This window comes from Zingiber officinale, chromosome 1A (assembly GCF_018446385.1).
Source record: "Zingiber officinale cultivar Zhangliang chromosome 1A, Zo_v1.1, whole genome shotgun sequence".
NCBI lineage: Eukaryota > Viridiplantae > Streptophyta > Magnoliopsida > Zingiberales > Zingiberaceae > Zingiber > Zingiber officinale.
In genome coordinates this window covers 128,447,986-128,461,054 of record NC_055987.1, presented here as the reverse complement: position 1 = coordinate 128,461,054, position 13,069 = coordinate 128,447,986, and the positions used below count along the sequence as shown (strand labels likewise).

At 42.7% G+C, this 13,069-nt stretch overlaps 2 protein-coding genes across 8 annotated transcripts; both read right to left on the bottom strand.

Annotated features, from left to right (window-relative positions):
- Positions 1-2,679: 2,679 nt before the first annotated feature.
- Positions 2,680-6,781, bottom strand: LOC122032231 (putative E3 ubiquitin-protein ligase UBR7). The gene is made up of 5 exons (XM_042591505.1): positions 6,492-6,781; positions 6,220-6,378; positions 4,012-4,272; positions 3,155-3,841; positions 2,680-2,930 (listed from the first exon to the last, which is right to left on the bottom strand). The coding sequence occupies exons 1-5, from the start codon at positions 6,570-6,572 to the stop codon at positions 2,838-2,840; spliced, it is 1,281 nt and encodes a 426-aa protein (XP_042447439.1). The 5' UTR covers positions 6,573-6,781; the 3' UTR covers positions 2,680-2,837.
- A 1,394-nt stretch (positions 6,782-8,175) lies between these two features.
- On the bottom strand, positions 8,176-11,551 carry LOC122032188 (probable inactive receptor kinase At4g23740). 7 transcript variants are annotated; one of them, XM_042591456.1, is made up of 4 exons: positions 11,448-11,551; positions 10,922-11,251; positions 9,522-10,847; positions 8,176-9,066 (listed from the first exon to the last, which is right to left on the bottom strand). In XM_042591456.1, the coding sequence occupies exons 2-4, from the start codon at positions 10,992-10,994 to the stop codon at positions 8,420-8,422; spliced, it is 2,046 nt and encodes a 681-aa protein (XP_042447390.1). In that variant the 5' UTR covers positions 10,995-11,251; positions 11,448-11,551; the 3' UTR covers positions 8,176-8,419. The 7 variants fall into 7 exon arrangements, with proteins under 7 accessions (XP_042447390.1, XP_042447413.1, XP_042447398.1 ...); XM_042591479.1 differs by having other exon boundaries at positions 9,522-10,837; XM_042591464.1 differs by having other exon boundaries at positions 10,922-11,285; positions 11,448-11,510.
- Positions 11,552-13,069: the final 1,518 nt, after the last annotated feature.

The window sequence follows — 13,069 nt, the reverse complement described above, 5'->3', positions numbered from 1 at the left end:
GAGCGGGTTGGGGTGCCCGTTCGGCAACGTTTACGCCCAGTCAACGGAACTTCATCATCATCAGATCCGGCTTCCTTGAGCCGAACGGCCAGTGGTACCCTCGGTGGAGCGTCCTCCCCAGCCGCCTCTGTGGTGACCGTCCGAGCGACAGACGCCTCGCCCGTCCATGCCTCTTCACTCTCACCCTCGTGAGAGCCGATCGGGGTGAGGCTCAGTTTCTCCGCCTCCTGCGCGGCGGCCGCCTCTATCTCGGCGGCCTTGCGTTTCAGCATACCGAACACCACCGACTTCATCATTGTCCCGGCTGCAAGAAAAAGAAAGGAAATCAGTTAGAAGCCAAGAAAAAGAGAGAAGGTTATTCCTTACCCGGGTCGTTCGGAAGCCGCGTCCGGATCGGGCTTAATCCAAATAGGTACATCATCCCTTCGGGCAGCAGCTTGTGTATGTCTAGCTTCAGCCCGGCCAGCAAGTTCGCCGCATGCAGAAAAGCGGGCTCGGTCCGCTACCTTTTCAGTTCGGGAGGAGTCGGCAACGAAGTTTGCCATTGGGTCCGGAAAGATGGTGGCTCGGGAAAACGCAGGAAGAAAAAATGCTCTTTCCAATGCTTATTGGAGGTAAACATTTTATCAAAGAAAACTAGACCGATCCGAGCTTGAAACAAGAAGGTACCCAGCTCGGACTGCTTGGGGTAGTAGAAATAATGGAAGATTTGATGCTTAAGGGGAATATTGTGCACCCGGAAGAGTACAACCACGTCGCACAGCAGCCTAAAGGAATTTGGCACGAGCTGGCCAAGCGGAATACGAAAGTAGTTGCAAACTTCTAAGATGAATGGGTGGATCGGAAACCTAAGGTCGCCTACGAACTGGTCACGGAAGAAGGTAACAGTGTCGGTCGGCGGGTCATGGGGCCGGTCGGATGACTCGGCCAGAATCAGTTTATGATCATCAGGGATTTCATAGGTATTAAGTAGTTTGAAAGCATCTCCCGAATCAAACCTACTCTCCATGATTTGATACCAAAGACCAGGAGAGGGGGCAGAAGAACTAGCCATTGCCACCGGGATGCAAAGTAAAGGGAAAACAGAAGGCGACGGAGGAGATGAACGGAACAGTACATGCGATGCGCAGACACCACCGAAATGCAAAGAAAAAGCGCGAAGAAAACAAAAAAGGAATAGGCAAAGAGTTCTTACAGAAAAGAGGATGGTTGGAGAAGAGAGCGGAGGATTGGAATGTCGAGAATGGGTTCGCCAGAGAACGAAGCAGAGACCTTCAAAGGCACGGGCGCGATAAAGCGGAAGCGACGGAAGAAGAGGAAGCGGCCTTATAAAGGTTGGGCTCGAGCTGCAGGGACCACCCGATCCAGGGCACGGGATCCGAGGAGCACATCCGCCCGTTGAATTCAAAGCGCCAGGGGTCACATCGAGTCTGACAGCTCGAGCAGGCGATGACAGCCGTCTGGCCACGTGGCATCACCCTATTGGGCGCATTTAATGACCGCCATTACGCAGGCGAGGGCGTGTGATCGGCCTTAATGGCGGGAATTTGCACGAGTTCCGAGGAAATTCGGAAGACATCAGCATTGACCGACGTTGGGTCGGCAAGACATCCAGCGGCATGTCGAACTCTCCAAGTGTCAATGGGTGTCGGGTCAATCGGCATTCTCATCATATACAGAATAGTCGTTGTGTCGCCAAGCCAATAGTCCAGTCAGTCGGACTTGCAGTCTCCTTCGACTAGACTTGAGGGGGAGGCACGTGATCCGGTAGAAAATGAGGGGTTCCATACGGACAGAGATTAAGGACACGTGGAGGTCAAGGTCGAGACGATCGACGTAAAAGGTGAGCCGAGCAGGAGGCCACCTTTCCGAGCGGCCGCGATAGAAGGTCAGGTCGGCAAGGAGATAACTCGGCTAAGGCTAAGGTTCGAGTTTCCGACGCTCAGGGATTCACATACGACAGTTGATTGGGTCGAGCGACCGCTCAGCTGGGTCGTAGGCTAACATAGGCACTATTCAGCCGAGTATATGACCGAGCGACCCACTCACTCGACCCGACCAATATGGCCGAGCGTCTCTCCCGCTCGGCCCGATAAAAGACAGAAGGTGCAGAAGAGTACAAAGAGGACGGCCATAGATATCCTTTTCGAGATATGTGCCGCCGACAGACAGCATGGTCGGTGGCCGAACCAGATAGAAGATCATACGGTGGAAATTTCCACCGTCATGTCAGAGATATGCTTGGACAGTTGCGGTATGACGTCAGACATGCTTTTCTGACACATCCATTTTGAGATATGTTTGAGGAAGCGCTCACGCGTCGAGGAGCGTGCACACGCCTCCCCGAATGCCTATATAAGGACTCCCTGACTTCGACGGAGGTATGCAATCAGATATACTGTAGCTACAGTTCTCCTTATTTCGCCTCATCTTTCTTTTCGCCTGACTTGAGCGTCGGAGGATCGTCGCCGGGAACCCTTTCCAGGCCCGACTTCGTTGCAGGTTCGCCGAAGGTCCACATCATCCCTATGTATACGCGGAGCCAGCAGAAAGCACCACACTCCCAGCTTTCATCAGCTCATAGTTCGGACAGGATCACAGAACATAAACACATAAAAGCCTTCAACATTAATAAGAACTTAATTTAAATGTTGAACTGCAATATTATAAGTTGGCATATTCTTAATAACAGAGAACTGCTATAGATTATACTCATAGTGACAAGAGTCATTAGCAGTACAACAAGCACCAACAAAGCTGATAACTCATAGCTTGGCATATCAAAGTCTAAAGAGAACTAAACTAGACCTCCATGTTTCCGGGGATACCGCAGAAACTCATGTCAGCCTTTGCTTCTTTTTCTTGGCGAGGTTTTCAAACACACCTTTGATATCCTCCGATGTCACAGGCTTTGATGAATCGAAAGATTCCTGCCAGGCAAAACGATAGGTTTGAGATGGAGAAGAGAAGCACTAACTAATGCTTCATTTAAATGGTAGAAACCTTCTTGAGATACAAATGGGAGACAGTTGTTTGACACGAACAGAATCGAGGAAGTATAACATAGGATAAGGAATTACCACAAAAAACAGGATGGTTAAGGGATCGATGTTGAAAGACAAAAAAGAGAGAGAGAAAAGTATTTAATGCTTACCAAAAAGGAATGCAGTTCATTCTTCATGTCAGCTATCCCACTGAAGATTTCTATTTTCTGGACATGATTCAGAGTGTTGAGAAAGTTCAATTCAGCTCCTTCTTGTTGCTTCAATTTTTCCTCCCTCTTCGACTTGCCCATCTTTTCATATTCCTCAATTGTGTCCTCCTTGTCAGTTAGAAATTCTACTCCTTTAAGGGTATAGAATTCACTACAGCTTCTACATTTGCAAAGAAGTTCTCTCCATTTTTTGAGGAGAAACATGGGCCCTGCTTTCTCAGAGGGAAGGGTTGCCTCGATAATGTCCACTCCAACAGGGCATGTGGCGGTTGAGCCTCGATCCTCAGGCCGTGCTTTCTTATCCTCCAACATTGCATTTACTTCAGTGCCATTTTCGCAAGTAGAATCCTTCTTGGTAGAAGAACTTTCCGGTTGGGAGAGTGAACTTGAACAATCTGCCTGAATCTCAGATTGGGAAATATGACTGTCAATCGCCTTGGCACTCAGAGAAGTTAAGCAGCCATTCACCATCACATTCTCAGTGCTACTCTGAACCGAAGGTGCATTCTTTTGCTTTGGCAAGGCCCATATAGAAGCAGGATAAAATTTCAGGAATGAAAAGGTGGTGGCACACTTTTCACAGATGAAGTCATCATAGACAGGTTCGCCATCCTCATCTCTTGGAATCTGCATGAAATCAAATGCATAATCTCAGACAAAGCTATTACAAAAGATCAAAAGCAATCTAAACTGCAAGTTGGAAGGAAAAGATAGCAGTCGGAGGTCAAGGACACAAAATATTAATAGAATGAAACAACCTTTCTAACTATTGAGAAAGTAGTGAAAATCAGAATAACCTCGTCCGGAGAGTTAAGTCCAAGGTGATTATCATGAAACCAGTCTTCACATATACAGCATTGTATCATTTCAATTTGCTCTTTGGCATCTGGATCAGGATATGGACGACCACAGGTGCAGTAAGAACCTCTAAAATTATGGTTGTATGAGTTCTCACTGTTTTCAGGCTCCTTATCAGGATGAAGCTTGCAAGAAAATTCCCCAAACTTTGAGTTGCCACAATCACAGCAAAATTTTCTTTTGGTCCACAACTCCACAACCTTTCCAAAACATAATACCATGAGTATACTGTAGATAAACTATTTTCACATATTGTGCAGATAAGGCCACAATCACAACCTTTGACTGAAAGAAAGTAAGTATTATAAACATGAATGACAATATTACTACATGAATGCCTTTTGTTAGCTTCTGGGCACTACATTTATTAAGAGAAAGGAAAGGCCAAACTACACTGTATTATTAGAAAGACAAATAGTAGGACGAGTATAATTACTACAACAAGCATGTGTCAATTAAAGGTACACAGGCACCAGTGCATGATAAACAGCACAGCAAAGTAATGAAAACTGTCACAAAGAGAGTAGACAATATATTTACAAAGATTTAGGTCGGTATCTTTCATTCTTATCAACAGTAATAAGAACTATATAAAAACAAAAAAAAAAAAGTGTGATGATAAAAAATAAATAGCTGCTGCCAGATGCATGGATATCTTCTGCTGACTCAAATTGATGAGAAAACTAACTAATTAGCTATATTCCAAGCACGGCAAACAAAAACAACAAAATAATTAAAGCTAATAACTAGACAGATGTGAACATGTTAAATGCATACCCCAAAAAGCTTAAGCCTGAGTTTAGTGGAATTACCTAACGACAATATATATATATATATATATATATATATATATATATATGACTTTGCAAAGAAATCCACAGAAAGGTAGTGCATGCTTTTGATATTGCAACTTGTTAGTGGAAGAATTCATCTTAATTTTATGCTAGTGCCATTAAAAGATCTCTGGTTTAAAACAGAGATTATAACAGTATAAGACATTGATCAAAACACACATCTTGTCTCAACTTAGAAGCAAATCTTATAACAAAGAACAAATTGTAACTATACCTAGGAAATGAGGGAAAAGAAACCCAAATAAGGAGAATTCAATTAGCATGTATGCACAATTTTCCCAAAGTTAATATTATGTATAATTGAAATAAAAGAAAATAAATCAAGGCTATTATTTTCCTTCCGCCCACTTCTACTCATCTTATTTAGTTGGACCAGGCAGAAAGGAAGAAAGTAACTATATCTTCTAATTGTCAGTGACTTGAACCTCTTTTATTTACTTCTGTATAATTTACATTGAAATAGAATGAATGAATTGAATGGAAATAAGTTTCTTCCTCCTCTCCACTTCGCCACCGTTCATTTCTTTCCTTTCTAATATGGTGTTGGTGCATTAAAAAAAAACAAAGTCTTCCCCAGCTTATAGTATGGGAAACTTGATATCCAACAAAGAGGAGACTTTAATTGACCAAAAGAGAGTGAACAAAAATATATAAAAATAAAATAAAATTATTCTAAACTTCCCTACTTGTGTCGCTAAATTTGCAACTAAGAAACAAGATATAGGCATAGAGCCATCTGGATTTCTTAAATAAGATGTGATTTTCTTAAAATAACATAATAAAAATAAATGCAAAACTAAGACTAATTTCATTTGCTCCATAGAATTGCAATCATGGTATTGTCAAGAGTGTCAAATACTTGCATTTTACTTGCCACGCTACCTTGAAACTATAGGAAGATTTGGGATTATAGAGAGCAATTTCATGAATAAACAAAGCAGATGTAATGGTTTATTCTCCAATGCAAGAGAGATTCTCCTTAACCAAGAGCAAAGTATGTAAGTGACCACAGTAAGTTAAAGTTGGTAAGGAAAAAAATACACTAATGACTTGAAGTAATTAATAGTTAGATCATTATATACTAGACGTAGGGAAAAACTCCTCAATTTATTCATCTATGAATAATGAAGGCTCTCTTGAGTAATTAACAAACAAATATAGCAAAGGATACCAGTAAAACAAATGTACACTTTAAACTGACTTGGAAAGAAAATCTAACTAATCCATGCTAACACTGCTACAAATTTTAAAGAATCACAAGCGATGGCAGCATAGAACATGGAACTCAAGTACCTCGTGGCCATCGTGGCAAGAGAGGCTGCAGGCTGTGCAAACCCCGGCGTTGCCACTAGGAACGCACGTCAAACACGAGAAGATGGCCTGCCTCTTCATGTACCCACTCGGATACGTGCACTCCTTGCCCTCGTCGCCCCCCAGAACTAGATCAGCCTCCTAAAGTCACCAATCGCCATCCAAACATCACCAATCTCTTCGAACAAGTCCCAAAGGAAGCAAATTCATAGACAAAAAACATGCAAAAAGGGAACTTTCCGCGAGATGCATACCAGTTCTTCCGCCTCGAGCTCTTCGATGTACTCCTCGATCGTCACGGTCTGCTCGGTCTCGTCCTTCAAGGCGTCAGCCATTTCGACGATTGAAAGCCCCAAACTGCAACCCTAACCGGCGGAATCCGGAACAACGGAAGGGGGCGAGCTAGGGTTAGGGTTCCTCGCGGGCTCGGGGAATGGAAAGTATCGAATCGAAGTGGGATTCGAGGGATCGGGAGGCGGAGTGGGAGAGAGGGCGGATTGGATTCGGAGACAGTGCGAGGAGAGACGAATAAATAGATTTTATCATGTGGATTTTCAGGCGGATTGTTGTCTTCCCGCCACGCAATCTGGATTGCAATTTTGGCACGTGCTCCGATTGACGGTACAATCTCTGAGAAGAAAAGCACGTAAAAAATTTGAATATTAGGATTAATCGCTAAACATATTAATTTTAATAAAATTATTTAGTTTTAAGTCACTTTTAACATTCTCTCTTCAGATTAAAAAACAACAACATTAAAAAAAATCAGCTACTTAGAAGATTTTCCCTCCAATTAAAAAGCGAAAGTAAAATATGGGCTCCACGAGCCCTTCTGATTTATCCTGATAAATTTTTATAAAATCAGTCATTTTTAAAATTAATCCTTTAAAAAAAAAAATTTGAATTTTTGATTTGTCGATTTCAAATTTAAACCTTGAATCAATCGATGAACTTGATCTATTCAACAATAGAAATATTATAGATTTCATAATTACTATAATATGAACATAATCTTAAAGTATCTATAGAGAAAACTCTTTCAGAACTCCCACTATGATGTGACAGTAATTAAAACCTTCCTCCCATTATGGGATGGAGGTTTTTTCCATTAGCACGAAGAAGCGGCTCCGTGGTTATGGAGACGCTTCTCCGTATTTTTTATTTTTTTTATATTAATTTTTTTTAATAATTATAAAATAAATGAAAAGAGAACAACGGCTAAATTAGTCGTTGTATATCGTTGAACAACGGTTAATTTTCAACCGTTGTATTTTTTTAATTATTAATGTTGTTTCATATTAGCAATTTATAAATTTAAATTTTATAAAAATTTAATGATGTGTAATGTAAAATATGAAGGATAAATGAGAATTATATACAATGAAAAGTGTATGACCCATAGGGAGTGTTGAGAGGTTTTTTGATAGTGGAAAGAGGTATGAAATTTTTAACTTTTGATGTAACGCAGACGTGATAACGAAAAAGCTCACAATGAGTTCTAACCACTGTGAATATCTTTAATATTCACATTGTAACATATATAAAATTATAACTTCTAGTCTTCTAAACACAAACTTTTTCTATTCAACAATATTAATATTATAACCGTCATGAAATTATAACTACTAAACAATATAATATAATAGTTACAAATTATAAATTTTTCACACAATTAATTAACCAAAGGATTCAAGATTTAAATTTAAAACCAACCAATGCAAAGTTAAAATTGGCCGAATAATGCAATTGAAAGTATCTATGTAATTTTACAGAGTGTGGGATGGAGCGTCTTTTGATACAAAAAAATGAAAGAGGCTGAATATTCCAACAAAAAGGGTGCCCTTCTAATTTATGCCCAAAAAACAGCACCAAACCATCTATCCATTTATAATCACACAACAAACTCATCTGCCAAACTAGCATCCACTAAACCAATCATAAAGAAACAAAGTTCTTTTATCATCTAACATGATTCTACAGATAAAAATGTTTCAGATCTTAACACTTCTAAAATCAGCAACATTTTAATGCTTGCACTTATGGCAACCAATAGATGACACAGTCAACAGATCAAAGTTACTTTTCTCCTCTAGATTGTAGAGATTCCTCACTAAAATAAACCATTTTCAACATAGCGCAAGAATCTAACAGAAAAAAAAACATGGCCTTATTGTGGACTTCATTATGCTTCGGTATGAAGTATCGATGTCGGTGCTGTGCTCACTGATCCAGCTTCGGATGAAGGTCGGTTCCCGTTGTCAAACCTTCTGATTTCTTCAATCATCCTGACCACTTCTGCCATTTTGGGTCTCCTCTCAGGAACTCTTGCAACGCAGTTCATTGCAATTTGAAGTGTCTCCACCATCTCCTCTTCGATATTAGGATACCTCATAAGCTCCACGTCGAACACCTCTGCAGTCCATTCCTCGCGAAGAACAGACTGAACCCAGCGGACTAGATGAACCACCTCGTCACCACCACCCACTACATGAACGGGAGATTTCCCCGTGAGCAACTCGAGCATGAGAACACCAAAGCTGTAGACATCAGATGCTTGCATTGCTTTCCTTGTATCAACCACCTCTGGTGCGCAGTAGCCAGCTGAGCGAGGCACAGGTTGGACCATGGAGTTAATGAGGGACGACAGTCCCAAGTCGGAGACACAACCATACCGCTGGCCGTTCAGGAAAACATTGGATGATTTGATGTTTCCATGAACAAGTTTCCCATTATTTTCAAGGTGAATGTGAGCAATTCCTCTTGCTGCACCTAGTGCAATGTTAAGCCTGGTTTCCCAATGTAGAGGGATTCTGTTCTGTCCTCTATTCGCTGTAAAAAAATGTACTTAGCGATAAGGCATACTTGAAACTGGATAATGTTCTGAATGGTACAAAGGTTCAACAAAAAATAATGAGAATAAGAGTTCACTAATCTATCTACTAGAATTACTTCACATTCCAAGAGAAGAATCTGCAATTCTGCATTGTATAGTTGCATCTTTGAAGTATTGCCTAACATTACCAACATTGGCAATAAAGTCACAGGATATATAATTCAAAAGTAAACAATTCTATTAGATTGAGTGAGTGACTATAGACTACAAATTTTCCATTTTGAGAACAGGAGAATAAAATTGATAGTTGAGTTTTTTTCAACCAAAAACTAACGATTTATGGCCTTGATACAATCAAGTAAGCACAAAAGTTTGCAATTCACTGTTAGATCTTAAAAGGGATACTTTGTATCAACTTCATAGAGTAAAAGCAGTGAAGAGTATACTATACCATGTAACAAGGCAGAAACACTGCCTTCAGTGAAGTAGTCATACACCATGAGCTTCTCATCTTTGGAGTAGTAATACGCTCGTAGATCCACTATATTCTCGTGTCGTATCCTCCCTACCATCTCCATCTGTTGTTCAAACTCTTTCTTTCCAACTCCAACTTCCTTCAAACGTTTCACCACCACCATTGTCGCGTCTTCTAGCATTGCTTTGTATGCAGTCCCATGTGTTCCTTTCCCCAAAACCTCAGCAGAAGCCCTCAGTAGATCCTCCAAATCGAAGGCAAATGCACAACCCTCGAAGAACACCAGACGGTTATTCACTTCCTGATTTCGGCACACTGCCTTCTCCGGTGATCGATCCTCCATGGACCGTTTCCCTGACAACACTGAGTTCTTGTCTGTCCTCCTTGAGCAGAACAGATAGAGTAGCAGCGCAAGTACAATAGACAGTAAAGTACATCCCCCAACTGCAATTCCAAGAATTAAAGATTCATTCGACTTCCTCATTGATATTGAGCTTGGAGAAGAAGAAGGAGAAGGAGAAGGAGCAGGAGGCAGTGGTGGTGGTGATGATGGAGCTAAAGTGTATGTAGGAGACAAGTTGTTGTCAAAAAAAGAAGAATTTGGAAATCTTCGGAGGGATTTGGGAATTGTACCATTAAGATGATTACTGGAGAGATTGAGAAAGAGGAGGTTTGGGAGCCCCAGATCTGGAATTTGACCAGAGAAGGAGTTGTTAGAGAGGTTGAGAACAGCAAGATGAGTGAGATTGGAGATGGTAGCAGGGATGCTCCCGTTGAAGCCATTGAAGGAGAGATCCAGCGCGGTCAGATTCTCCCACGGCGAGAAATCTGACGGCAGAGGGCCGAAGAAGTTGTTGAATTGGAGGTGGAGCTCGGTGAGGGCGGTCAGGTTGGCGAAGTCCACCGGAAAGCTTCCGGAGATGTTGTTGAACTGGAGGCTCAGGATCCGGAGGTCGGAGAGGCGGCTGAGAGTGTTAGGCGGGACCGGGCCGCTGAAGCCGATCCCCAGAAGGCGAACGGCGACGATGCGGGATTTGTCAGGGTTGCAGGTGACGCCTTTCCAGCCTCCGCAGACGGAGATGGCCAGGCTCCAATTGAGGCCGCCGCTGTTGGGGATGGAAGCGACGAAATCGAGCAACGCCTGTCTGTCCTCCACCAGACTTCCGGCATTGGATCCGGCAACGAAGGTCGATAGCCAGACAGCAAACACCGCCAAGAACATTCTCTTCCCAGCCATTTCGTGCCGAAGATATAGATAGATCCTCGAACGCGCTATGAAAACCTCAAATTCTCTGCAATTTGCTTTTGCAAAACCACAAATTAACCACAAAAAAAAAAAAAAAAACTCAAACAATGCAAAAGAAGACAGATTTAACTGCGCATCACAGCGATCCTTCCCCCATTTCCTCCAGCACAGTGTTCCATTGAACCAAGACACAAAACCCTCATATCTTTCCCCTTGTCGTTGAGCAAACTGAACTAGAGACTCGTGCGAAGGACATGAGAATGCGACAGGAACGTAGAAGCCGACATCGTAGCCATTAAGAAAGAGTGTAGGTGGTTGCGAAGCCGAAGCGAAGGCGTGGCGGCGGCGAAAGCACTAGGCGCAGCGCCCTACCAGGGTTTCGGCTCGAAACTCAAACCAGCGGTGGCCACGTTCAATGCAAAACCATTTACTCACCGAACCGCGAGCTCCAACGACGCCACTGATGAGAGAGAGAGAGAGGTGGGGAAAAGAAGCTATGAATGCGGAGCATGGCGATAAACAAAAAACAAAAGACAAAGGGCGTCAGAGAAAAATCCAAGTCAGACAGACGCCATATGAGATCAGAGCAAATCCCGCAAAGACGCAGAGATAGAATATTCAGATAGGATGTCACCGAGAGAACCAAAGGACCAAACCTGGGGAAGTTTTATCTAGAGATCCACCATTAACGAGCTCCGGAAAGACGGCGACTGAAGAGAGAGAGAGAGAGAGAGAGGGGGGGATCAGGGAGAGATGTGATCAGGTGCAGTTAAAAAACGCGATGGGTGGAAAATGGAAATAAAAAAGTATTTTATTACAAATTACGTGCATATATTTGGTAAGTAAAAAATAATAATAATCCTTAATTATCTATAAAACTACTACGAGATGGAAAATGAAAATAAAAAAGTATTTCAAAATATCTAATTACATGTAAAATTTAACCGAACGTCCTGTCTCCGTGTAGAGAGTTAGAGGGGATGAGTAGATGTATGAGCTTGCTTGTCTTGAATCCTTCGCAAAAACATTTTTTATCGTGTCAATGTAGGGTTCTCGATCCATTAATTTTACTCTCAATCTATCATCACGTTAGATCCAACCGTTCAAACATGTAAAATGACTCTTTTTCACGTGTATAATTAGTAAGCCGAATACATCAATTATCAACTTCTTGATTGATTACCCAATCAATTCAGTAGATTTTTATTCTTACAAGAAACACTACCTAATTAATCTACCAATCGATTGAGTCTGTCCCAATCAATTAGTCAATCAATCTGGCACCCTTCAACTCTTAGGCTTAATCAATTGAGCATCTTCCCAATCAATTCAACCCCTTTATGAGAAAATTATTGTGTGATCCGGTGGTTAGGTGGGGTCCACTCGACAGGAGGTCAAAGTGATTAATATCCTAGGCAGATATCCAATCAGGCGAACTACCTTCTCTATCAGTAGGAAGAGTAGCCGGTTCGACTTTCCAATAGCTCGGTCAAGCACCGAGCTTTCGAGGCTCATAAAGCTCAAAGCAGGGAGAGACGAAGGTCGAGCGACCATCCCGCTCGGCTAGGCAATGGACGCAGCCTCGACCCGACAGGCAGGACTCCCTCGCCTGATGAGGTGGAGCCGGCAGCAGCTCATCGGCCAAGCGGAGCGGCTCTCCCGCTCGGCCCAATAACAAAAAAAAAGGAGCAGTTGACAATATCTTCCTAGGGATTAGTGTCATCGACAGGCGGCATAATCGGCGACGTGGTCAAACAGAGAATCGTACGGTAGAAGCTTCTACTGTCACATCAGAGATATGCTCGGGCTGTTAAGGTATGACGTCAGACATGCTTTTCTGACACGGCTTTTCCAAGTATGTTTTGGGAAGCATGCACACCTCGGGAAGTGTGTGTGCGCCTCCTAGAAGCTCTATATAAGAAGCCCTAAAGCTTCATCGGAGGTATGTTTTTTACTCTGTAGCTATAGTCACGGTGCTGCTCCTTTCTTCTCTACTTCGTTTACTCATCACCGGTAGTTGACTTGAGCGTCGGAGGTCCATCGCCGGGGAACTCCTCCCTGGCTCGGCGCTAACGACTCTATGGTTTTGGGCTTAGATCATTGGAGGTCCACGTCTTCTTCAGCCGACGCCCAGTCCACGTGGGCATCACCTCCCCAACGTTCGTTGACTCACTCTCGGACAGGATCAAATTTGGCGCCGTCTGTGGGAGCGCACCTAGATCCGAGCTGAGAAGATGGAGAAAGCTGGACGCCTCCACACTGTGGTGCTCACTCCAGA